General features: G+C 37.9%; 1 protein-coding gene across 1 annotated transcript in view; it reads left to right on the forward strand.

The window, feature by feature from the left end:
• LOC311189043 (dynein axonemal heavy chain 5-like) overlaps positions 1–27,784 on the forward strand; it is a gene marked incomplete at both ends in the record, with an annotated part of 160,774 nt that overhangs the window by 107,255 nt on the left and 25,735 nt on the right. Inside the window, 10 exons of the mRNA XM_084260627.1 lie at positions 3,687–3,881; positions 6,713–6,868; positions 7,139–7,321; positions 10,439–10,609; positions 11,020–11,398; positions 12,510–12,781; positions 14,633–14,797; positions 19,207–19,474; positions 24,036–24,157; positions 25,404–25,751. Coding sequence (XP_084116753.1) covers positions 3,687–3,881; positions 6,713–6,868; positions 7,139–7,321; positions 10,439–10,609; positions 11,020–11,398; positions 12,510–12,781; positions 14,633–14,797; positions 19,207–19,474; positions 24,036–24,157; positions 25,404–25,751 — 2,259 coding nt within the window. The remainder of the gene's footprint in view (positions 1–3,686; positions 3,882–6,712; positions 6,869–7,138; positions 7,322–10,438; positions 10,610–11,019; positions 11,399–12,509; positions 12,782–14,632; positions 14,798–19,206; positions 19,475–24,035; positions 24,158–25,403; positions 25,752–27,784) is intronic.

Below are 27,784 nucleotides of genomic sequence, written 5' to 3' on the forward strand. Positions count from 1 at the left end.
TTTTGCCTTGTAGAAAATGATGTTCAGAGCATTATGTTCCAGAAAAGTACATGATCAGAAGACTATTTACAAGCTGTCCCATTCCATTAAATTTTTAATAAATAAAAAAACGAACAGTTGACAACTGAGCTTCTAAAAGCCCATGTTACAAGATCCTCTTTATACTGTCAGGCATTGCAAGATTGATACAAAGGAGATCGCTCTGGCAAATCTGAGATGCTCTCTGAGGTCGGCAGCCCTGGGACAAAATTGCATAATATGGGAAATGAAGTAAAATTTACCAGCTTAGAATAGATTTACCTTATCATAAGGGGTTCCATGAGGTAGTCAAAGTTTTTCCCCATAAGTTTACGTTTTTTTCCAAATGCCATGTTGTGTCCATAATTTCAATCACAAACTAATCAGCCACATAGACCATATACTGAAAAATATCTATATTGATGAAAGCACCAGCTGCATGTGTTTCCCTCAACGTTTTAAGTAAGTTACCCTCTTACAAGGAATAATTTATGAATATGTGGTTGAGAATGCCACTCCACAACTGGCATTGCTGTGCCCCTATAGTTTTTCAGGCAGTCTTTGAAACAGCAACTCCCAAGTTAGTCCCACAGAATGGCACAGAGGCGGGGAGATTGGTCTATGGCTTTTGGGTTGGGTGAGAGTTGTGCCCCAACCAACCTCCAGGGACTCAGCAAGATTTACCTTATTTCTACTTTTGCCACCTGCAGCCTTATGTCCTGCCACTAAAAATCTTCTGTCTCTCTAGATACCGACTTTTCACTCTGAACTGTAACTCTAGGATATAAAGCATGAATTTGAATGAAAGGTTTTTCATATATTTTGTATTTCTGACATATTACATCATAAATTCTTTAATATATTAAATTTTTAACACATCAAACTAATCAAGGAATAAAAATTTCCATTATTTTAATTTAGACTTAGCTAAGTACAACAATCTAATTTGCTAGAAACTGTCAGTAAAATGCTACTAAAAAGTTTTTACTTTTTAAAAATTCACACTTTTAAACTTAGTGTAACTTGGTAAAATCTTGATTGACATAGAAATACTCTTACACCCAGTTATAGAAAAGAATACTGCACATTTTGAACCAGGAAATGTCACCTCTCCACCTCTGTGTATTATCAGTTAATACCTTCCTGTCATACTCTCTGCTGTGTACATTAGTTTAGTTTTAATTTGAATTGTGTTGTTTAAATTATGCAGTTAAAACCTGGGTTTTGTAAAGCTTGGCTTTGGCTAATTGAGCTCACTCCCATCTAAACTCTCAAACCCATGTATTTGTCACCAGTGAGGCTGTTCTCAGTGAGTCTGTCATTACAGCTTCTCCCTAACTGGCCAGTTTTTGTGGGCAGAGGTGGCCTAAAATGCAGCAGAGCTTACTCTCAGCATAGCTCCTGTCCTCAGCTGTCAAAGTCTTTGACAGACCAGGGGCTGCTCTGCTGGGAGAAGGTGAGCAACCTCTGTACAGCTGTTGTTATACCATTGTGGAACAGCTGAATGTAAATTAGTATCCCTGCTGCATCTTCTTTTCAGGTTCTTAAGGTATTGACACTTAAAACCTGTATTAGGGAGACCTCTTTGCCATGAGAGGTTTGTCATGCTGTTCATCTCATAGAAATTACTTGTGAATCTTTGGGGGGTTTTTCTAACATAAGGTGGTGCATAATGCTTCTCATAACAGTGATTAACCTTGACCTGACAGAGTGAACCTCACAGTCCAGCCCAATGTGTGCTATGACTTACAATGATGAATGATTCTGACTTGCCCATCAAAGCTCTTTGAAAGCTCCTGATGATAAGTAATGCATAAGGCCAAGATGGATTTATTAATACAGTACCAGTAGCAATGCAGTCTCAGGCAAGATTCTTTACTAGTGTGGTATGGGAGTTATCCTACATACCTTCATCCCAGGGAGGCTCTTTCACAAATTCAGTGTACAAATGTTCTTACAAAGCTACTTACTTTGGAGAATATCTGTCAAGATTCTTACCATTTAAGGATAAGAACTTGGATGTATAATGTCTTTAGAAAGCAAGATACAAAGAACTGAACTTCTGCCTCTGTGAAGATGTTCTGACCGCGCTACTACTCAGCTACATCCTTGAAAATTTCAGAAATACTTTTTGATTGTTTCTGTGTTGCTTTTTTTTTTCTAAAATATGGACAGGTTAGACATAGAATGCAATAATTAACAACTTTCATACCATAATCAGCATTCTGTTTAGACAGTTGCTGTTAAAGACAAGACTATGATTTCAATGACAGCATGCAGAAGAGAGTTTTATTTTTTTCCAGTGAATTAAGCAATCACAAAAGACAGCATATGGGCTTCTCTTGATACTTCACACCGCAGGAAAGAGAGCAGCTTTGCAGTTCAAGCAAAAGGCTTGACATCTGCCTTACTTTGTCAGAGACTAACTGGCAGTGGGTGTATGAGTCATTTAGGCATAACAATTTAAAGCAAGCTGTTTAAAATTAGCTATATATCAGTGTAGTTAGGCACTTAAATTAGCTGAGTTTCAGAGTTGCAGAGTGACTGATAATTCTGCTGCAGTGAGAAAAAAGTGAAGGCTGTTTAGCCCCTACTAATCTGTTTGAGGAGTTAAATATGGTTTTAGGTTCCAGTTGCTGGAAATTTTGGTTCTTATATGCTTTACTGTCCTTTTCACAAATGGCAACTGGATTCTTAAAGTTTCTCTGTCTTCTGAGAATGGTTTGTGTTGCTTCATTCAGATTATTCAATAATCAGAGTAGTAAAAAAATATTTTTTAAAAAAATCTTTACTCAAAAGTAAAAAGCTTTTGAGTATTGCAACTGCTCCTATCACTAACTTTCATGGTTGTATCACAAATCTCACAGTACATGAAATTTTACTTTAGGCTGCAGATGCTGAATTACATGATTTTTGCAGGAGTTAAAGGCTTTTCTTGTTAGCTACTTTTCTAATTTGGAGAGCTTGGTTTGTGATTTTAAGCACTGTTTCCTTCACATACACGTTCTTGAGAGGCCAGTTGCTATTCCATTTGAATTAAAAAATGCGGGTTAGTTGATGTGTGCAAATCAGACTTTTCTGGAGGAAATATGAGCTGTGAATAGTTATGACCATAGCAACACAACTTTTCATGATAGTTCATGGTTACTGATCCATAGCATATCTTGTCTTTCTTCTCTGAGTTTTTCACAAGCCATCTTAGAGTCATAGAATCATAGAATGTGTTAGGTTGGAAGGGACCTTTAAAGGTCATCTAGTCCATCTTGTATTCATATACGTACTTGGAAGGCACTTTACAACTTTACAGTAGGAGGAAGCTCGTGTGACTAAAACAACCCTTCATTTTGATCTAGTAAGAAAGGAGTTTGCCAATAACAAATTTAGTTTGTCATTAGATATTGAACTGTATTCAGAGTTTCCCAAGTACTCTTTGATAGACATCAAAGCCTCAACAGATTTCGCTGTCATTATTGCCCAACTTAAATGGTTTCTGCACTGAACTTTAAAGAGAGGAAAAAAATAAATGAAAACTACTAAATGCATTCTATCACTAGAATAGATACATTCTGATTATTATAATCAGAATAAGAAGAAAAAACTTTCCATCAAACATTTTCATATAATTTGTTTGACTGGTATTAACTCTGTAATTGCATATATTCTATTAGGACCTGAACCTTACAGGTATGCTTGTTGACAATGCTACAGTGGGTGAATGGAACCTCCAGGGTCTTCCAAATGATGACCTTTCAATTCAAAATGGCATAATTGTCACCAAAGCATCTAGATACCCTTTGCTGATTGATCCACAAGGTCAAGGAAAAAGCTGGATTAAAAATAAGGAAAAAGATAATGGACTCCAGGTAAACAATAATTTTATGTGTGTGTCATTTCACATCATAGTTAGCAGTGAAAACTATTTTTCTGTCTTCATACTTTGGCCATGTGTAATTTAAATCTGATGTTTATGGTATAGAGTTAGGCAGAAATTAAAATAAGACTCTTGCAATATCTGTGACCTATCTGTGTCAGTGTGAAATAGCTTGTACTCCTTTGTCATCTCCCAGGAAGACAGTTTCAAGAGCAAATTTGAATTGCATGTTATGCCATATGTATTTTTATAATGAATCTTTTAATTACTTGTCAGATAGAGAAATGTGGAGGGAAGTAAATGACTTGCAGAGTTAAGACCAGACGGGATCAGGCAGTTGGCGCTGCATGGCAATAATATTTTAAGGAAAGCATTTTAGGAGAAAAATAGGGGAGAGAAAAACGGAAAAATTGGAAAAATATGGTGGCCTGAGGTAGAATGGAAAACTAGCGATCTTCGAGGCATATCAAATGCAAACCCCAAATTTAGGCTGGATCTTGATGATTAGATGCGGGGGATAAAATTATTTATTACTTAATTTATCCACCTTCCTCTGTTTCTTTCAAGCAGTTCATCCTGTTTGGGATCTCGGTCTTCTATTTAATTTTAAAAATATTCTTTTTTCTTTCCAATCAGCCTCCATACTTTCTTATGCCTGTAAAGGTGAGAGTGGTTGTGATAAAGATCTGAACACATGACATATTTTCAGGCCAGATCAAACATGATACCTAGACAGCCAGTTAATAAATCAAGCCTACCCTACAATTGTAGATTAACACATGGAGACCATGGTATACTATCTTCACTCCAAATGAGACTTATGAATAAGAAACAGAAATTGAGTTTTCAGGCAAGGTTGGTGACATCCAGAGAGCTGATGACATTGTTGTGATGTCATTAGCTAAATCCTTAGCTTCCAGAGCTTGACCTAGATCTCTATTTCCTAGGATTACTAAGAAAGGCCCAGCATTCAATCCCACACCAAATCTTGTTGCTGGTAAATTGGACATTCTCAAAAAATGGTGTAGAAACACAGCTAGAAACACGAAGTAGTGATAGGAAAATTATGTACAGCATTCAAAGATCTTGGAAAAATTGATATCTTTATTAAAAATATAATGAATTTCTTTCCTAAAACCTATGAGTTATATTCATAGAAGAATTCTGTGATAGAAGCATTTTGTGCCTGCGTGATATGTACTGTCTTACAGTATATAGCATGGCGTCTGCCAAAGACTTTTGGCCCCCGCAGACTGGGTCAATAAATGCCAGTGTGAGTAACCAACGGGAAACAACTGAGAGAAGGATTTATGTCCTATTTCACTCTCTTTGAGACTTGCATCTCCTATTCTGGATTGCCAGACTGAGTTTAGGAACAGTGAATCTCCTTCAGTCAGAAACTTGCTCTGACTCTTTCTGCCATGCTGTAGCCTTCTCCCCAATGATTTTAATGTGTTCCTTCAAGCTGCAACCTCAGTTCCCTCTTTTAATTGGCACTGAGTCTGTACTGCTATCCCTCCAAATGGCTGCTCTCTCCACGTGTCAGTGTGCAGCTTGCGGAAGGGGACTGTGAACACAGTAATTGCCTAAAGATCTTCTATCACATACTCACCAAAGCAGAAACTGGGAGGTGTAGGTGAAAACACCATTCCTCTTTCCCTGCTATTCATACACAGTAAGTGATGATGACATTTGACTGATAAGCCGGAGAAAAATGGCTCATCTTGTGTGAATATCCAGCCTAGGAATTTAATGAATCCTAACGGGGTTTAACTACAAGTAATCTCAAAATTTGCACACAGATGCAGCCTCCAAATGCAGAGGGAGCTTTCCAGACGAAAATACACTCAGTTATGGGCTTTTAGATATCCTGGCTGTGGCTTCAGCTGTGTTAGGTGAATCTGAGTTCTCCCGCTGTAAATTCCAGGAGGAACACAGCTCCGTCAAGAGTCTAAACTCCCAAGTGCTTAGATTATTCTTTTACATCTGTGATATTGTGATCTACTATGGTCTTGTTAGGGTTTTATTGTTGGTCAGTAAGACATTAATTTCATCCCTTGATTTTATGTAGACTAAAAATGTAGGCAACATGCAGTTTTTGTTGGATCCATATATGCTTAAATTATAAAAAATATAAAACCAGTAGAGTGGTGGAACACAGTATTTTTAAATGAGATACTGTTTTAAGATTGTGTAATGTTCCTCTAGATATTTAATTATACCTTTTTCAAAGAGTGCAGCCTGCAAGACCAGGGTTTATTTTAAAACAAGTCTATCCTGGTGTTTCTTCTAGTAAAAAGCCCACCCCAAAACCATGGCTTAACTGATGCCTTTTCAGTTATCATCTCAAAAGTTTACGTTATTACATTTAAATAAATGAAAAGAGGTCAATGTGATTTGTAATGATGCTGAGACTTTATATCATGAAATGGGAACTGAATTGGAGATTAAACATCTGATGTGAGACTGGGCTTCCTATGTAACACTGCTTCCCTGTCTGAACCCTATAAATATTTCCCTACTTCATGTTAGTTTTCTGGGCATAAACCATTAATATTTGAAAAGTATGGTGATACTACTGTGATTAGATATATGTGTAGATAAGTGGATAAATAGCTAACAATAAAGAAGAGTGTTCTCCTGTTTTGTTAAGCTTAAAACAAAACTTCCATCACTTTATGCAGAGGCAAGTGTTGTTCCTTTAAATATAAACATTTGTATAGATAGCCCAGGATGAGTGTCATCTTTAAAAATTGCAATACATTTTATACTGCTCCCTATGTGCTTGCAAGTGTGTGCTATATTGTGAACCAATCTTACTAGGTTACAGCCATGAACCACAAGTTCTTCAGAAGTCATGTAGAAGACTGCCTGTCCCTTGGCCGACCGTTGTTGATTGAAGATGTTGGAGAGGAACTTGATCCTGCTCTAGACAACGTATTGGAAAAAAATTTCATAAAGTCCGGTTCAGCACACAAAGTAAGGTGGACTGTAAACATGCAGTTAAAAACCCAAAATGGCAGATGGTGGGAATCTGGTAGTCTGGATGCTGCCAAGATTCACACTTAGGCAACACTTAGAAAGATGAGTAGTGAACTCACGGGGCTGGATTTTTTTTAAAACCTTAAGCAGGAAGTTTAAAACATGTAAATGAATACATCAAAATAATTAAATCTATTTTTCACTGAATAAGATAACTGTTTATCTGAATTCAGCTTTTGAAAATTGAGTAATATGCTTTCTTTTCAGGTGAAAGTAGGTGACAAGGAGGTAGATGTAATGAAGGGGTTTACCCTTTATATGACAACAAAATTGGCCAATCCTGCATATACTCCAGAAATCAGTGCAAAAACAACTGTGATTGACTTTACTGTTACTATGAAAGGGCTGGAAGATCAGCTCCTTGGACGTGTCATCCTCACAGAAAAACAGGTATCTAGTAGCTTGCAGTATTTGCATAGGCAGAAAGTTTGTTCAGTGTCTGCACCATGTGTGATGGGAATCTGGTAGTCAATGTCTTGGTTGAAATCAAGTGCAAGAACAAAAATGTGAATGAAAATTTGCTGAAAGACAATGTGGAGCTGGTTTTTAATTGAATGGAAGGACCTAAGCATTTATTTTAAGATCTGGCCTTGGAAAGAGAAGAAAGAAAATTATTCATTAAAAATACATCACAAGCATACACATGACTTACATAAAGCATATTTATTCCTTCTTATATAGTAAAAGCTCCTTGTTCAGTCAGAAACCGCTTTTATTTCTGAATTCCTTTTTAAATTCAGTTTGAATTAAAAAAAAAATGCTTACAAGCTTGAACTACTTTTGGCAGTCAGGCTCTAGTGTGCAAGCAGATATGAGACTTTTAAGGATCCCTGAAGAGTCAGTTGAGTCTGCTCTCACTAAAATTTCCACTGAGTATGTGGAAGCAAAGATAAGGGAAAGAATCCTCTCTCAGGTGTTTTTCAGGAGTTTTATTTCATAATATCAAGTCTGAGACATCATCTACAATAACTTAATTCCTAGATTATTCCTATTTCTTTCTGCTTGATATCATTTAACAGACTAATTATCCCAAAACTTGGGAGTCAATTCATCATAGGCAGTGGGGACAAAGGTGAGGTTTTTACTATGGCATTAGTATCAATAAATACGTGAATGTTATGATCCAATTACACTAAGAAGAAATATTTTCTTCCCTTTTCATTAAAGTGAAAGCACAGAAGTTGTATTTCACATCAAATTGACTGACATTTATTTCAAATGGAACATTTTATAATTGTGTCTTTGTGAGAAAAGTAGCAAAAATTAAGGTTTGGATTAGCAGAGCTGCTGCTTTCCAGAAGCAACTCAGGTACTCAGTTACTCATGTGAGAGCTATTCCCCACCTAAGGGAAACCATTCCTCCTTCTTCGACTTCCCAAAGCACATTCTAATCAGTGTGCTTTAGTGGTGCTGTCACTTCCTCCAGCCAGCACCTTTCCACTTTGCTCAAACAAGCATTTGCTGAAGGACCAGAATCTAAGTGCCCTTCCTTCAGTCTGACAGCAACAAGCAGAGGCTAGAGACGTTATTGTTATGCTCACACTTCCCATGAATCATTCCATGAAAAATGGAAAAGCCAGAACAGCAGGTATTGAGGAAAAGTTACCCATTAACAGGGTGGTCCAGATGCAGGGATGCAAGACTTTGAAACTTTACTCCAGTAGGTGTATGTTTATGTAAGCAAAATTGAAGAGTGTCAGCAGGAGTGGCTGACACTGTCCTGATTAACTTACCCCTGACAGGAGACAGAGGTTTAAATCAAGATAGAAGTGAAATTAGTTTCTCATGACCTACATATAAAGTTCACGTCCCATGCAAAGATACCCTCACTCTGTAGTTTGTTTTATTTTTCCCTGGGCAAAACCTTTAGAGAATCCGTATTGAATGTATGTAGCATTTCAGGCAAAAATAGTGTCTCTGAAATCCATTCATCCAGTGCTGTGGTTCAGGTGAAGAGTGCTGCAGGGTAGCTGGTTGGTATCACTACTTGCTGCACAGGAACATGGTTACAGGTGATCCACATTTATTGAACTTCTTCCCTTTAGCAGAGATAAAGAAATCACGGTTGTTCTCTCTCTTCTGTCTCAGTAAGATATAGATGTCCTGGTGTAGATAGCCAAGGCCAATGGAGCTCTGATAAATTTAGTTCAAAGAAAAGAAAGAGCATGAACTGAGAATGTGAAGAACAGGTTTTCTCAAGTTTATGATCGCTGAGCTAAAGTAATAGATTAAAGCAACCAAGACATTCTTAAAGATCACTATAGTGATCAATGAAATACATGATCAAAGAAGTGTTTATTCTTCCCAGCTTTAGAGGTTACTCCTGTAACTATATGAAAAGAAAAAAGTTATCAGCATCTTTTTGTACTTTGATAATAAAGTTGCTGCTACTATTTGTGTTCAGAACAGCTATCTTTTATGTTACAAATGCAGTTGTGAAGTCCCCTTGCAAACAAAAGCCTGACATCTGGTATATTTGCTAGTTTTCTGAAAGATGCTCTTTACAGGCTTACAAATAGAATGAGTGAGATGCCTTCTCTCAAACTAAGAGTGTTTTTAAATAGAACTTAAGCGTGTACTTAAATGCATATTTGAGTGTTCTGTAGAACCACTCCTTTTTGTCTAATTCTAATCTTTTTTGCACTAATGGTAAAGAAAGAGGAGAAAATACAGTAAATTTGAAGGTGTATGACTGATGCTTAAGTCATACTCTTATTTGGGATGCAGTTATTTGTAGCTTCCACAGAGCAATTCTATAGACCTATAATATATTGCAAACAGGTTTCCAAATAAGAAGTTTGTGAGAGTAAAGAAATTTGTTACTTTTTTGAAATACAGGAGAACAACTTCTGCACTGCATAACTCTGTAGGTCTTTTTCTCTAACTTGGCGTGTTGACAAGAATGAAAATAAACTGAAGCCATAGGTGTGGGTAGACCAGTATTATTAACTACCCCTTTCTCACAGGAAGGTTGACTTGATTGATTAAATAGAGGTAGCCAGCAAGGGTAGCCCTAAGCTGTGCTGGACTGTGCAGTATAGATGCCTCATTTCACTTGGCATTGTGTTGACCAGTCTGTCATTGTTCCCTTGCCATTGTCTGCCTTGTAGAAATAGCATAAAAATTCCATATGACATAGATAATTACTGTAACATTTCCTATTTTGTAGGCAGTAGAGGAGTGTGTCTTGCAAAGTCACAGAATCATAGAAATTAGAAATGGAAATGGCCATCCAGTTAACTTCCCTAATGACATAAAAATCATCCATACAATGCATCTTTCAGTCCTTTGATTTAATTTGAAGTACATAATGAATGTGGCTTTTATCACTTCCTGTTGGAAAGTAGGTTTAGTGCTTTGTGCATCTACTTTTCCTGGTAATTTTGATGTGTTTTTACTTCTCAGTATGCAGCAAAGCTTCCAATCTATCATGAAATCACATTTTCTCTGTCATTATAAAGAATATTTCTTTGAATTAAATAACCTAAGGAAAATTTATGAATACAGGAACTGGAGGCAGAAAGAGTCAAACTAATGGAAGAAGTGACATCTAACAAGAGGAAAATGAAGGAACTTGAAGATAATTTACTCTTCCGTTTAACAAGTACAGAGGGCTCTTTGGTTGAAGATGAGTCTCTGATAGAAGTCCTAAGAATCACTAAAACAACAGCAGAAGAGGTACATTTTGAATGTATTGCACATACATTTTGTAATTGTAATTTAAATATTTTTTGTAGACAGATTTTTTCCTGGTTTTATTTCTTCCATTCAGGGCCATTATGTAACATGGCTTCCTAACAAATAAATGGTAGAAACACTATCATTTTTTCTTCGTAAAATGCTGCAAAATAAAACTATTACCTGAATAGAGCTTTATATTCCAGGCATACTTTGGAGGTGTAAGTTTGAATCAAATCCCATTGTGCCTGGGGTTTGAACACATGAAGATACAATGTCTTTGTTGAAACCCTGACAGCTTGACTAAAATTGCCATCATGATCTTAATCAAGACCTTTTCTTTTTCCTTGTGCATTATAAATCACAAGTGACGTGACTTAATCTTCATGGTCTTTTCCATTAATTTTAAGGTCAGTGAAAAATTAAACATAGCAGCGGAGACAGAGGTGAAAATCAATGCTGCCCGTGAAGAGTATCGTCCTGTTGCTGGTCGTGGTAGCATCCTTTATTTCCTAATTGTGGAAATGAGCTTGGTCAATGTTATGTACCAAACATCCTTACGGCAGTTCCTTGGCATTTTTGACCTTTCAGTGGAAAGGTCTCAGAAATCTCAGATCACAGCAAAAAGGGTGGTATATATAATCGAGCATCTCACCTATGAAGTCTTCAAGTACACAGTTCGAGGACTGTATGAAAATCACAGATTCCTGTTTACGTTGCTTCTGGCTCTGAAGATTGACTTGCAGGCCAAGAAAATTTCACACGCTGAATTTGAGACACTGATCAAAGGTAATTTCTCCAAAAATGTTCCTTGTAACATAAGTCTCTGAACTGCCAAATCCAGATTCTCCAGTGCTTGCACTAACAACATGTTCTGTCTAGTGGATGTAATGTTTTATATCTGGAGAACAAAAGCATATGTATACCCAAGAAGGAATTAAGAAACAAATTTTCTAAAACAAGCAATATAGTTTAATTATTATCAAAGTAATGCTTAGATGAGAATATTTAACTGTTCTGTATTGCAAAACATCAAAGTTTATTCTAAGAGATGCTGTAGACTTCTCCTGTGTGCCTCTTGTTTGAGTTGCCATATACCTATGTCTGTGAGCTTAGAGATAGTCATCAAAATAAATCTCTTTTGATGGCTGGTCAACAGGCATGTGAATGCACAAGGACCCTGTACCACACTTAAGTGTCAGTATAAAACAAAAGTGGAAATGTGTTATATGTTGTAAAACATTGCTGTATCATACTGCATTATGCCACCACTTCATGTCACTACTCAGACACCACAATAAAGAAAAAAATTAGTAAAGTTTATAAAATTCGATGGTGGTGAGCCCCACTGCCTCCAAGATATGATAAATACAATCAGGTACTGAGATAAGTACAGTCAGGTAGTTGCCAACCAAATATCTCAATTTGCTTTGCAAACACTGACTGAATGTTCAGCTGTGACTCAGATGTGTGAGATGGGCAGACTCTGGAGCGGCAGCTGGTAAGAGGCTGTTGAAGTTGCATCACCCTGGAAATAAATGCATCGTGTGCTTTTTTATTCCGTAGTCTAGGTGAAGGGAGATTGGACTAACCATAAGTTCTTTCTGAATCTGGTCTGAAGACTGGGGTTTGGGTATCCTTTTAGTTAGGCAAGTTTTATTCCAGCTCTACAGATGGAGAAAAAGCAGCACAAAAATCACTGGGATATCAGCATTGGGAAGCACTGAGACTGCTTCCCCCATAGGTCTTCGTTACATGACTCTTCCATGCAAATTCTAGGTCTCTATGTTTTGGCTTATAAAGATTTTTACTCCTTAGATTGCAGAAATAATTAATTTTTATTACTTCTCATTTTCATGTTTAACAAGTTTTTTCCTCTATAATGCTTTTCACTTTGCAGGAGGTGCCAGTCTGGATCTAAATTCTGTAGAACCAAAACCAAAAAAATGGATCCTTGACATGACATGGCTCAATCTCGTGCAGTTATCAAGCCTGTACCCTTTTAATCAACTTCTGGTGCAAGTTGTTAGGAATGAGAAGTCTTGGAAAGCTTGGTTTGATGAAGAAGCACCTGAAAAAGCTGTTATCCCTGATGGGTACAACAGCTTATTGGATCAATTCCGTAAACTGCTCCTTGTCCGCAGCTGGTGCCCTGATCACACTGTTGCCCAAGTAAGATGCTTTCGTACAATGGTTATGCTATGTGGCATCTCCTGTAGAACTGCTAGTTGCAAAGTTATGTTCTCTGAATTTCTTATTGTCATGGTATTAGTTGCAAGGAGCTGTTTTGAAAATTGGATATGGAAACACTTATAACTAATATATGTGTAAGAAATATTAATTAGTAAATTAGAAAGAACACTGTGAAATGAAATAAATTGGTTTGGAGTTATAAGAATGCAATTTGGTTTGTGTGATGCTTCTAAAATGGAGTTATGAGACTTGTAAAGCAGTTGTATTTTTCTGGTGGATCAGAAGATACATCCCCATTTTTTTCTCACTGTGAAGGCAGAAAGAGAACAGTTCACTTCGATGACTGTTGCACTAAAATAGCAGATAAACTGTTTACTTGCCCTCCATGCTGTGGAAGTAATCATTAAGGTTCTATCATGGTCGATGTTATAAAAGAAACTGCAGTAGGCTAACAGTTTCTCCACAGTCTATGGTATTTGGAGTTTTCTCCTCTATGGAGGTCTAAAATAGACAGATGAGCCTATGAATATCCTCTTTTTACTCTTTTTTTTTTTTGTCTTTTGCTACATTGGAAAGTAGTACTTCCGATTTCCTGCATACCTCAAATTTACATGTTACGTGTTTTGATAGCGTCTGTGTTTTATTTAGGGGACATGTTTTTTTCATGGACCTCTTTTTCAACAAGATCCCCTCCATCCTTTTTTCTTCTCTTCAGCTGGGAAATAAGAGGGAAGTATGGGAGCTCCACCTGCCACAATTTAAACAGACCAAAATAATAAAGCTGTTAACTTATCAACACTCTTGTTGTCTTGCACAACCATCTTTGAGAAAGAATGTCTCCAAACAGTGGTTTCAAAATCTATTATTATTTTAATTATTCAGAAAAGAGGGGGTAATTTTTGTGATTTCTTCTTTATCACTTCTTTCCCTATTGTGTTTCCTCAATTGTTACAAAATTTTACCTCTCTTTGCTAAGGCAGAAGTTACACTTAATAGTGACAGATTGAGTTATTTTTTTCTGGAATTGGCATCTTCCTCAGTCCACTTTGTTCCTGGGTGTTTTTCTCTGTAATACATGCCTCAGAATCTGTGCTAGTAGTTACACAGTTGGAAAATCATGTCAGTCAAAAAAGCGTTTCATACACCCGGATAGCTTTAGAAGTCCTTTCAGAAAATGTCTGTGAAAAGAGGACAATAGGGAGCGTTTGACCTCGAAGGATAAAGTCAGAGCTGTGTTTATGTTTTGTAGAAATAGATATTTGGTGTAAGAGACTTGACTTGAATTGGATAACCACTGGACAGGAGAGTTTGTTTGAAGTTCCAACAAATATATGGAAGATAGTAACTGGGTCAGATGAAAGATCAGTCTAATCTGCTATGCTGTAGGCAGTGTCAACAATACATGCTTAGAGGAGCTAAGAATGTGACTGATACAGAGAAACTCTTTTGTTTGGCTATGCACCAGCTTTAGCGGCCAGTAATTTAGGGGCAATATCTGGGCTGTCCTCAGAGACGACAGTGGATCTATTGTGCATGGATTTCTTTAGTTCTTTCTAAAAAACATTTAGCATCCCCTAGCCACAGTGTTCACAAGATGGTTGTTGTGTGAGCAGAATTCTTTCTTTCTTCTCTTTGTTTGAAGTTTGCTCTCTGAGAATGTCAATGGTTGCCTCCTGTGGACTCTAACTTTTGTTAGACTAAAGTTGGAAATGAAAGTTTAGAAAGTTGATGCCTTCCCATGTAGGTACTGGTAAATTCCACATCAGTGATTAATGCGAGAAAATTTAGCAAATATAAGTTACATATTTCTGGGAACTTCTTGTTTTTCAGGCTCGACACTACATTGCAGAGTCTCTTGGAGGGAAATACGCTGAAGGATTCATTCTTGAAATGGAAGCAATGTGGACAGAAAGCAACTGCCAAACACCTTTGACATGCCTTTTATCAATGGGCTCTGACCCCACTGAAAATATAGAACGTCTTGCAAAATCAAAGGTATCTTCATAAACTGAGTTTGCTAGAGCAACACTATCCTTTGAACCAGAAATGGCATTTCCAAGTTTTAGAGAAGTTCGAATTATGATATTTATATTCATACAGTGTGCTCTGGCATTTAATTTCTACCAGTAGCCAAAATGCATTTACTGAGGAAATGGAAATGTTACATTCTTGCTTTTCCAATTATTTGATTCCAATGAGCCCTCTGTCTTTATCTAGCATACTATGATAGTCCATTACTTAGTGAAAGTACTTAGCTCTGAGAACAAAGCCATACTTGTGGTTTGCACTGTGTCGCATTCACTGTAGGAACTGAAAGTAATGATGATTACAGGAACATAGAGAAAATAATCATAAATATGGTGACAGGAGAAATTAATTTGGAGTGCCTACCATGCAGTCAGTTCACCTGATGGAGAAGTTCAACATTTCTTACAGGGCAGCAACAATTTAAGGCACACTGTGCTTTATGTTTTGTGGTTCACATTGTAGATGCAAGTATAATTTTCCCAAGAAGTCTTTCACAGCAGATTTCCATAAATTTTCTTCCCTGTTAGAATGCAGCTTCATTTAGGGATGAAGGATTTTGGTATTCACTAGGACTTGCTTGCAAAAGTGGGAAGTAACCACAAATCTCTTTAGCTTATTAATTAGATAGTTCAGATGCTCATTCTCTTTGAACATCAGGACTCTCTTATTTTATTGGTCTGACTGTGATGAAGTGTGCTTAAATCATCATCTAAATCATTTGAATGTTCAAACTTAAGAATTTTAAGTCTGAAGTTGTTGGCATGATTCTTGTACCCAAAAACTGCAGCCAGATAGCCAGCCAGTATACGCACATAGGGAGTGAGAAGGATGGGTTAGGTGAGCAGGATTTTTAGGTTTAGTGGAAGCAATGCCTCGGAAGAACAATTTTATTCCTATTCACAAAATATTCTAATGCTTTCTTCTAAGATAAGAGTGACATTTTGACTTTGTAGATGATTTGAAATTAACTGCAAGAATATTTGTAGACTACAAATGGCCAAATTTTTTAAATCCCTTTTCAAGTCCAAGTAAACACATTAGGTGTTTGTGATTGGATTCTTGTTTTCATAGAATCATAGGGGTTGGAAGGGACCTCGAGAAATCATCCAGTCCAACCCCCTTGCCAAAGCAGCTCCCTACCTCATACTGCACAGGTAGGTGTCCAGATGAGTCGTGAATATCTCCAGAGATGGAGACTCCACAACCTCCCTGGGCAGCCTGTTTGCTTATGCTATGAATACAAATGGAGTGACAGCTTTGTGACTTCATTCACCTGTTTGGCTCTTCAACACATGCATCCTGTAAAATGGACTCTTGGACAGGTACCAATAGGAGTTAGTTTCTGTAATCAAAAAAGAGAAAGAGTGTCTCCTTTAAAAGCTGTTCAGAGCATAGGATTGAAACTTAACTCTGATGATTTGCACCAAGGAGCTGAGTATTTCTGTCCCATTGGTCATGTAAGGGGAGGAGGGATGCTAACCTCCTAATAGAGTCAGTTGAACTCAGCAGGTGATTTTGAGTCGCTCTTGAAAGGAGTGTAACAAAATGGTCTCCTGTTCTGTCAAATATTAAGCAAGACCTTAGTCTTTTTTGGGAATTGCTGGCAGGTGCTGGCAGGTGCTCTGTAATCATGACTTTTAAAAGACAAGTTTTTGCTGTCATTCTGAAAGTATGTTGCAGTGGACAGTTTTAATATGTTTTCATGCTTTAAGGAAATGTATAGAATAACAGAAAGTAAGGTTGCAAAAGAGCTAAAGGGATTGCTTTCTTTATTCACACATGGTTTGTGAACAAGGCAATATCAGCTAGGCTGTCCTAACCTGAAATTCATCTGTAATGTCCACTGTAAATGTCAACTCAACAGTAATGTTTAACTGTAAAATTCTTATATGAAAAGTGAAGATATTAACAACCAGCATATAGAAACATTTCAAATTTACAAAAGCCATCCTGACTCTGCAAATCAAACTACACACACAGATGTTTTTTAAGTGTATTAACATTGTGGGACTGAAGTAGCACACCAGTAGTTCTCTAGCTTTTGAAAAATATATCTAGGAACCATTTAGTTTTCAGAAACATTTGCAAGAGGGCTTTGTGTTTATTTCACTAGTTTAACAACAAATTGTACTTAATTCCTGTCTTTCTCTGGGCTTCCTCCTCTTTATTCCAGAAAACTTCCAAAAGACATGCTATTTTTCATCAATTTCCCTTTTACAGGCATAATTTGTAGTCTTAAAATGGATTGTTAGAACTGATGGTATTAGTATGATATTAACAATATAAATCAGTTATCTGCAGTTGGAAATCTTTTTAACACAATTTGTTTTTCACTCTAAAAATTTAGTTAGGCAGATGGTCTTCTCCCAAAGAAATGAAAAGTGTCTGTGACTGCTGAGCTATACAACCTTGTTTATAAACCAAGCAAGCTCTATCTTAAAACTAGTTTGATTTCTTCCCCCTGCATTTGAAGATGGAGTGAAAATTTAACTTTCTGAATTAAAATGAAGTTCATTATGCCTAGTGCTTTGTCTTTATTTTTATTATTGTAGAGATAGTTTCTTCCTTCAGGGAAGGATGCACAGAACCTTCAACAGAGCTATCAGAGCCACAGTAGTAACTAAAATGATAGTATTTTCACCTGGATAGAGATGTATTAGGATGACACAGATATATTGCTATGACTCACTGTTGGGAGAAGCATTCTGTACTCAAACATTTTGATAGAGTTCTTTCAGAAGGAGTAAAATGAGGACAATCCATAGTGAAAAATATTTTTTCTTTGTCTTGGTGTTTCTATAACCTTTAATGATTGTACATTTGAGAGGTAACATTTGTGAGAAGAGAAAGTAATGAGCAGATGCTTTGTTAGGGAGTAACATACCAGCTGAATATTTATGCACTCTGCAGGGGTAATCACAGTCTTTGACTTACGGGAGTGCTGTCTGTACTCAGATACGTCCTAGGAAAGGTAAAGTTTTTGCTCCTCCAGCACATAGCCATCTTCACAGGCTATTTAGCTTTGCTTCTTTTAGCTGCAATTTCCGGTTTCACTGACCTGAGAGTAGGATTTAACTGCTTTCTTATCTTTGGCATTCTCTTCTCCTTAAATATTTTGCCAGGTTGTGGAGGATCATATACAGCACCCGTATTTATACTGTTCAGTAAAAGCAGGTCGGGGCCTGTTCTCTGACCCCGAGGCCAAGTGACCCAGCACAGCTTGTATTCATACTCTTACACTTTTACTCCTGCAAATGTAGGGCATCCTGTCTAGGACTGGATGGTTTCCTTCTTCTTTGCTTTGTAGTGAGAGAGTCCCTGTAGCAAGAAAAGTTTAACCTTTGTAGCACTCAGCCAGCTAAAGATAGGCCTGGATTGCTAAGTTTTTATCCAGCTCATTGCCCACAGCCTGAGGGATACTTCTCTGTAGGTTGAAGCTGTCCATGAAACTAAGCCTTTTCATAATTCCCTTGGCCTCAACGTGTATATGGAATCATATTCTCACCTGGGTTTTATAATTCTTGTTTTCCCTGATGGGAGTCAGGCAGCCAACCTAAGCCAGGGGACTATGTACAAGGGTAGTAAGAATAAACAACAGAGGGTCTGCCTGCACGTTGCTTACAGTCTTGTATGGTCCTAATTGGACCTGTCTTTTTTTCAGATCCCCTTATGAGAGCTTGCATAATCTTCTGTTTTTCTGAACTACGGGCTTTCTTCTCCCATGACACTCTGGAGGAATGACTCCTTAAATTTCTGCAATTCTTGTGTTTGCACTGATGCGCTTTGTCTCTTTGGAATCCAGAAAACTAACAGCTGGAAAACTAGCTAGAGGTAGCAGATCACCAGAGTAGAATCCTCTGAATCAGTGGCTCCACAGCTGCCAATTAACCATACAGGAGATTTGCTAAGGAACGACTTAATGTGAACCAATCTTTCCTCTCCTGCCTGCTTCCTTGACAGTTCTCTGTTAAATTGAATAACTATGTTCAGACCGTAAAAAACCACTAACATTTCTGGCTTTACTCTGTACAATAATTATTGTGTGGAGCCTTAATATCTGTCCTTCTCAAGATAGTCTTTTTCTCAAGAAAAAGAATAGTCAGGCAGCTGTGTTGCTCTGTGTGTGTCCTGCTTTATTTAGGAAAGTGGGGTAAAGGAAGGGAAAATGTCTCAGTTGTCTTATGGCATTGATTCTGTCAGACTAGCAAAAAACCAGGATTATGTCTGGTGCAGTTTTCTTTCAGGATGGGGAAAATAGGAGAAACTTGGAGTGGTTTGCTTTTTATTTGCTCTGTTTTAATATAATCAGCAATGCATCATATGTATAATCATTCTTGAGAACGAAATATAAAATAAACTTTCTTTTTTCCTTCCAGAACATTCCCTGTCGTGCCATTTCAATGGGTCAGGGACAAGAAGTCCATGCAAGGCGTCTGTTAAATCAGTGCATTCAAGATGGAGGATGGCTCCTTCTACAGAACTGCCACCTCGGATTGGAGTTTCTTGGTGAATTAATGGACACCATCGCAACAACAGAATCCATGAATGAAGGCTTCAGAACCTGGATCACCACAGAGGCTCACCCCGGGTTTCCTATTAATCTTTTACAGACCTCTATCAAATTTACTAATGAACCCCCTCAAGGTAGGAAACCATGCTTTTATTTTTTTCCAGTCTGGAAGCTTGCTTTCCTTTCCCTCCTCTCTGTATCACTGTACTCTGCAGTGCTCTAGTTTTTATTTTCTATTGTTTCCTTTGCTAAATACAGCACCATGTAAATCAGTCTTGCGAGAGGATGACTCTCTTGTGGACAGAATAGTCATTGTTTCTTTTGTAACAGGAATTGATAATGATTTCATTGCTTGTGTAGAACCTGTGGAGAATGCCAGGTCAGTGGTCCTTTCTTAAGCTTAGTACACTCCCTCACTCTCTGCTTTCTGGCCTGTTGACCCCACCCAAGGACCCAGCCTGATCCCGTGCTCTATTGGTAAAGAAAAGAAAGGACTCTTCTGGGCACTTCAACCTCCCAAGCTGTGCAGTATGTAGCTGTGGATGCTGCTTCTTGTTACAATATCTGGCATTGCTGACAGGAGACTGACCCCAGCTTCTTTGTAATTGTCCTTCAAGTATTTGTGAGCTGCTACTGAATCACCCCTTAGCCTCTGCCACAGGAAAGGCATTTAATAACAACCTTTATTGTATCTGAATACTGAGGTTTACTTAAGAACTGATGCTGCTTACTTATTTTACATACTCACTCGCTTATGCTCCCAGCCTCCTGCATTGCAGTCATTTGTATTTACTTCCTTTCCCATCAGAAAGATGGGAAATGCTGGTCCAGAAAGGTCAGGCAGAGAGTCATTGTGGTTTCATCTTATGCAGCTACTTGCGGCTACCAGTCCTGGACACTACTGGCCTAGGTCCCTGGGCATCCCCTGGCATTTTCTTCCATGCATCTCTCCTACCTCCAGGATTTTCACCCACTTTCAGAATGTTTCCTCAAACTAGGATGTTCATTTCATGGTTTCTGAGCCTCTAAACCCCCAGTTTTCCTAATCTAAGTAGTCTAAGTGCAGAACAATGTGTGACTGGTGTCCTAATTGGCAATTCCTACTCATGTTTCTGTATTAATTGGAGGACTCAGGACATTTTGCTTTTTGCAGCCTGTACCATTCACAGTTAGCAAGTAGCTGTTTTTTCCTCAAGAGTTCAAAATTTCAGTTTTGGACAGCCACCATCCCTCATACATGCACACAAGTATCTGCTGCTTTTCAGTATTCACAGATTAATTTGTTTTTTTCATTCCACAGCCTCTTCTTCAACAGGTTAAACAAACTCAGCTTTCTTGTCCTATCTTTGTAGGTCATGCACTCTCAGTATCTTACCAACTTCATTGCCCCATGCAGTTTCTCCATACCTCCCTTGTGTGCCAAATATGGAGAATATATCTGAGGAGTATCAGTGCTAAGTGGCAAGTGATAAGAACTTCCTTTAGTTTTCTAGCTGTGCTTCTTAACAGGTAGCCCACTATCTGGATTGCCTTATTTGCAAGAAGAGTGCACTTTTATCTTACAGTCAATCTGACATCTGCAATAATCCTGAATAATAATGCCAGTAGGTTTTAGCTAGTAGATCTCAGTTTGTACAAATGCATGGGGTTATTGTGCTGCAGGGGCAGAACTTTGCAATTCTCCGAGTTGAACTTCATGCAGCTTTTGCTGGCTAAGTCTTCATGTCTCTCTAGATCCCTCTGGACTGATGCTCTGCTACTTAGTATGTCAGCCACACTCTCTAATTTAGTACTGTCTGCAAAATTTTTGAGGTTTTCTTTTGTCTCCTTATCCAAACCACTGATGCAGATATTGAAGAATATCTGTCCCTTGTGTACTTTGTTTTTTTTTGGCTGCTAGGATACCTTAAGACATTGATTTCTTACTGTGCTTTGAGCCTAGTAACCAACCTGCTAGCCTTCTACAAGGTGTTGGTTTAGTGGATGAGGGGGAAAGCATAGGGTGTTGTTTATCTTGATTTCAAGGAGGCTTTTGACACAGCCCCCAGCTCAGTGTTGTGGTCAGTCTGTCTGGAGAGCAGTCACCAGTGATGTACTCCAGGGGTCAATATTTGGGACAGCAGTGGTTAAAATTTTCACTAATGACTTGGATGTTGGAACACACTCACTGAGTTTATAGTTGATACAAAGTTGGAAGAAGGCGCTGATACACCAGAAGGTCTTGTTGATGTTCAGTGGGAGTTTTGCAAGCTGGAGAGGTGGTCTGACAGGAATCTGCTGTCAGGCAGGGAAATGACAAGTACTCCCCCTGGAAAGAAAGAACCTGTGACTCACCAGGTTTGCAGGAAAGGACCTGGGATTCCTCACTGAAGTCAAGTGAAACATAAACCAGAAATACACCCTTGGAACAAAGATGGCCTGAAGTACCCTCAGCTGCATTAGGAAGATCATTTCCAGCAGGTTGAGGGAGAAGATTCTTCGCTCAGCCACGGTGAAAGCAAATTTGGAGTGGTGTGTCCAGGTCTGACCGTCTCAGTGCGACAATGACATGGACAGAATGAATCCAGTGAGAGACCACAAATATGCTGAAGGTTTTGGAGAGTATGACATATGAGGAGAGGCTGAGAGTGCTATGGTTGTTTAACACTGAGGAGAGAAGGATTATCTTATAAATACATATAAATATGGGGTGGAACCGAGTAAAGAAAACAGCAAAAATTTTCTCAATGGTGCCAAGTGACAGAAAGAGAGGTGATGGGCACAGATGGAAACCCAGGGAATTCTATTTGAGCATCAGGAAAAACTTAACCCACTGTGAGGGTGGTCAAATACTGGAACAGTTTTTAGACTCCATCCTTAAAACCCACATGGCCAAGGCACTGAGGAACAAGCCCTAGCTGACCCTGCTTTGAGGAGTGTTGCACAAGGTGACCTTTAAAGGCCCCTTCCATCCTCAACTATTTGGTGTGATATGAAAACATCCAGCTTTTCTAAGTTGTTTCTAACCTGTTACTTTTCTGCTGTTTAATGTCCTTCTCTCTTACCCAAATTATGCCATGCTTGCAGATGTCCTTTATACATTTATAGAAGCAACTTACTACCCTGCCATGCATCTACTCGTTATGTGAGTTGAAGAAAGTTTACTAGTTTACTTATTTTGGACTATGGCAGAAAGAAATCCTCAAGCCTGACACTTTATTTTGTCTTGTAACTGCCTCATCTTTAACTGTGTTATGTGTTAACTTACCCTTCACTTCTATATATATGTGTTGCCACTGATTTCAGTTAATGAAGTCAGGAGGAGCTGAGAAATTTTATCCAAGGCTGTATTTAATGCCTCAGTCATTTAAAGCTCTTATTTCACTATTCATCTTCCTTTGAACATTAGTAAGATGTCTACAAAATGTCTGATCCTATGAAAGACATCCTGATTCAGTGTATAAACTCAACTCTTAAGAGCAGTTAGTCTTCAGATAAAAGTGTCTTACCTCTTTTTCTTCTCCCCTCTTTTAAATTCAGTGCTCAACATCCTTTTATTGTACTGTGACCCTCCTTATCATTCAGATGATCACACCCTATAGCTTCAAGAGGCTATTTTGTCAGGTTATAGCAAATTTATGACTTGCATTTAGTAACAGAAATATGCTTGGCGTAACAATTTAAGTCAGGATGAAATATAAACAGTTTTAGTTTTCTGATGCTGTCCTGCCATTTTGGTAACATAATGTGATAAGGCACTTCTGTTTGATTACTTTCTCTTGATTTTGGAACTCTCTTATGACACCTTTATAATATTTTGAAAATCTATTGGTTTGAATATTGTTCTACAGAATCTTTGAGAAGTAGGAAAGAAACAAAATGGCTTTTATTGTGTCATAGAAAGTGTGATGACTTCAGCAATCTATTCACTACACTTGAAATCTGTATGTTTTTCAGACGTGTGTTAAACTGATTAGGTGCAAGATTTCATAAGAGGGAACTGGTGTCAGTAACTCACACTTGGTCTTGTCAGCCAAAGGCAGATGATGCTCCAACAATTCTGCCTGAAAGCGTCTGAGAGTAGTGGAGCTTACGTATTCCATGGAAGCTGAAATTGTATCAGTATCATCTGCCTAAAGCTGCTCCTGGGATTTGAAATGTCAGTGCCCAAACAAAACTCCCCATGTATTAGGATTTCCACTACGAATTTGGGTTCTGATGTCATCAGCTTGGTACTTGTATGCCAGTTTGAGAAGACACATACAGAATTTTGAGATCGTTATAGGAATGAAATCTAAATAAAAATGCCTTTGGTATAGCTAAAATCTCATTTTATATGGAAATCTTGAAAACAAACTTTTGTATATTCAGTACCATATTTCATATGACATTAGGTGTCTTTTTGATTGCCATATAGTTGCTGAATAGTTATGTTTCAGTTGTTATTGGTAACATTTAGAATATGATTATGTAAGTGTAATTTCTTCCAGACTCCTGAGCTTAATTTGGAGTGTCATCTACCTGAAACAAAATGCAATTTAAGTTTGACTGCTTTGACCAGATGAACAGATAATTGACTCAAAGACATTATCTGAAGCTATAAATAAGATGACACTGTAAATTTGAATAGAGAATTCTGCTTAATGGAAGTTGTAGTTACGGGTTCCATGCATTTTTTTGTTTCTCATATAATACCTTTTTATGCTTATTTTCTAGGTGTGAAAGCTGGCTTAAAACGAACATACTCAGCTCTTACTCAGGACCACCTAGAAGTGAGCAACATGCCGCAGTGGAAACCACTTCTATATGCTGTGGCCTTTCTTCACACAACTGTTCAGGTTAAAAAATATGCTTCTTTTCTTCCATCATAAAGAGATCTTTCATTTAATAATGCAGTGAGTTTTTGAATGAAAGACATGTTTAAATGGATATCCCACATTAGTAAATTAATACAAATAAAATAAGGAAGAAAATAACACACCTCTATTACTGCAGCTGTCTTAGAACTCTGCTCATGTTGATCATGTTCCCCCAGCAGAGATGGTATTTCAGGTAAAAAAGGGACAGTCAACCAATGATCATTTTGTGTACTCTTCTGTTAAAGTCTGGGCATGGCTGTGTGATATGACTTTCAACTGTATTTTTACTAATATTTTAAATCATAAAAGCACATTAAAAAAATGTACAACTTGGGGTGGAAAACCATAGTCTTAAAACTGCTGCTTTCACAAGGAGAAGGTTTAGGCAGGTGAATATGAATCCTTTTTCTGCACAGAAACCTGTAGGAGGAAATGAAGGTGGAAGATGATTTTGAGTCTTGCCTTTCAAGAGTTCCATTAAAGAATGTGCTTTATGGATTAACCACAGCTTTTCATCATTCTATTGATAGATTCTGCAGAATCTTTAGTTTATATTTGGTGCCTAGTTAATTTGACTCACTGGCATCCATGCACTGATGCGTTGTGGTCCAATAGAAGCCTGTGGTATGCTTGTCTTTGGCCCATTGCTTCTTTCTTGTTGGAAATTAAGAATGTTTAAATACCAGATATTGCCCTAACAACCACATACTGCCAGCTGCATCTGTCAAAGACTCAGTAAGAAGCAGCTTTTGCTACTTGCATCTGCACCATGCAGAGACATCAGTGGTATGAATATGCTTAGTCCATAGGAGGACAACAGCCTGTGGTCATGGCTGGTGAGTTTGGACATCCTTTTGCAGAAAAAGTAGCTTCATTTTTGAAATCCAAAAGCTGTAGTTCTAGACTCACAGATTTGCTGTACTCAACAAAGAGGATTTTTTTCTTTGTAAAAGAAGATTATTAATATTCCTGTTAATGTTTGTATTCATTGTTTGCATCTCTCTACTGATTATGGTAACTGAAGAAGTATTTAACTACTAGATGATTAATCAAACAATTTGGCCTTGTGTGTTAAGAATCTTTTTAAAGTTGGTGAAATACACCCCCAACTGAACTACTGTATTCCTAGCCTATTTCAAGTATTCTTCTGTGCTTCTTGTCTTCACAAGTACTATAATTCAGCCTTTTACTCTTACCTTTACCTTTACCTCTGTCTATTTTGCAGGAAAGACGAAAGTTTGGTCCACTGGGTTGGAATATTCCTTATGAGTTTAATCAGGCAGATTTCACAGCCAGTGTGCAATTTGTGCAGAACCACTTGGATGACATGGACGTTAAACGTGGAGTGAACTGGAGCTGCGTTCGCTATATGCTTGGAGAAGTACAGTATGGTGGTCGTGTAACTGATGACCTTGACAAAGCATTGCTGAATACATATGCAAGGGTGTGGTTTGGAGAGCATATGTTTAGTGAAAACTTTTGTTTCTACAAAGATTATGTTATTCCAAGAGGGAAAACAGTGGAAGACTATCTCCAGTACATAGAGCAATTGCCAGTGACTGATACACCTCAGGTAAAATATTTCAAAGTATTAAAGGGAGTTTGAAGTAAATAAATCAATCAGGTATATATTCCAAAGCCATGAATGTATAGGTCAAAATTAGCTGGCAGACCATTATAGTGGGTGTCTAGTGTGAATCTGCTGACTAAGAAAAGGTGGATGAGACTGCCTTCAAACAAGTGGGTGAAGTCTTACATTCACAGGCCCTGGTCCTCCTGGAGGACTTTAATGATCCTAATTATTGCTGGGAGAGTGATACAGTGGGGTTTGAGCAGTCTAGGGGTTTTCTTGAGTGCTGTGAGGTGGTTTGAAAACTGGCTAAATATCTTGTCCCAGAGCAGAATCTCAAGTTTGACAAGGAGAAATGCAAATTCCTGCATTGGTTGTCCTAATGGCCAACCAGCTGACCATGAACCGTCAATGTGCCCGCATAGCAAAGAGGCCAACATTATCCTATGTGGTATTAAGAAGAGGAAGGTGACCCGACAGGGTGAGGGATGTTATCCTTCCTCTCTGTTGAGCACTATTGAGACTGTATTTGAAGTACTGTGTCCTGTTCTGTCCTCCCCAGTGTAAGAAATATATGGACTTACTGACATGAGTCCAAAGTGGGGCTGTGAATGTGATTTAGGGACTGGGGCATCAGTTATATGTAGAAAGGATGAGAGAGCTGGAAGTCTTTAGCTCAAGTGGGATCTTATCAAATATCTGTTGGGAGGGTATAAAGATGGAACCAAGGTCTTTTCAAAGGTACTCAGTAAAAGTGGAATGCAAAGGCAATGATACACCTTTTTTAGGTAGAAGGCAAATATAACCATGATAATGAACATATGGGTTCCATTTGAGCCCAGCTCATGAAGTGGTTCCTGTCAGTGTATTGACTTTGATTCTACCAGGTTTCAGGTGCTACTTTCATGGATCTGCTTTTCCCCTCTCACAGTGTTACAATGTATTTTTTAAGTATTTTGATGCCTGTAGAAATATCTGCATGTATTTAGCTGGAGGGGACTTTTACCTTTGACTTTTATGTAAATAGGATCAAGTCAAGGAATGCAAACGTCTTTTCCTTCTTCACATTTACACAGGTTAGGAAGAAAGCTATGACTTTCTTCTGTCATTCCAAAATCTGTCAAAATTGCTTATGGAAACCTTTAACCTTTCAAGCTCCCAGTCATCTTTGTTCCACAAAGGATATTGTGCTAGTCAAAACAGCGTATCTTTGTTTCCGCCCCTTTCCATTTTTGCTTAAGAAAGAGAGACTGAATAACTCTGATTGCTGTATCCTTGCTCTTTTGATGAAATTTCAACCCCTGATCAGAATAAACACTGACTTCTGAAGAGGGCTGTTGAACTCAGCAATCCCTTTGAAAATCACTTTGATTTCAGAAGGGTATACAGCTTTAGCAATTGGTTTTGAGGATTTATCAAACTAGAAAAACCTGAAAGACAAAATTCAATGTCCCCTTTTTAATCAAAATTCCCAGAGATTTTGGGTCCAATAAGAAATTTGGATGCTTGGTTAATTTACAGGTCATACAGGGCACTGGTCCACCCATTGCTTTACTACTCTGGTTTCTTTGTTTTTATTCCTTCATACATTACTTGCATAAAGCACAGGACTGGAGTTGTCTCCCATGTAGCATCGTTGTCTTTGACAATATTGCAGCATTTATGAAGCTCTTGGACTAGCACTACAATTTGCATTCACAATAGCAGATATTGTTTGTATTTCTAACTTGAACTATAACTCCCCCAAAATCTGCTAGAGCAAAACCAAACCAACCAGCCTTTATTATGCAAGAGCAAGAGTGGAAAAGATGGTATATTCAAATGTGTATTTCATTCCATGATAGGTAAAGTGCATTGATATTTTAACTTTTTTAAGCACTAAATAGTCAGATTGAGTAAATTGCTATGTGGAAAACATATTAAATCCTACTTAGAACCTAATTCTATGCCAGTTACAGACAAACTTTCTCTCACATGTGGTATTAGATCTGTACTGTGTTCTTTGTGCTATTGTAAGGATTGGATCTACAACTGGT

This window comes from Gallinula chloropus (assembly GCF_964237585.1).
Source record: "Gallinula chloropus genome assembly, chromosome: 2".
Classification (NCBI taxonomy): Eukaryota; Metazoa; Chordata; class Aves; order Gruiformes; family Rallidae; genus Gallinula; species Gallinula chloropus.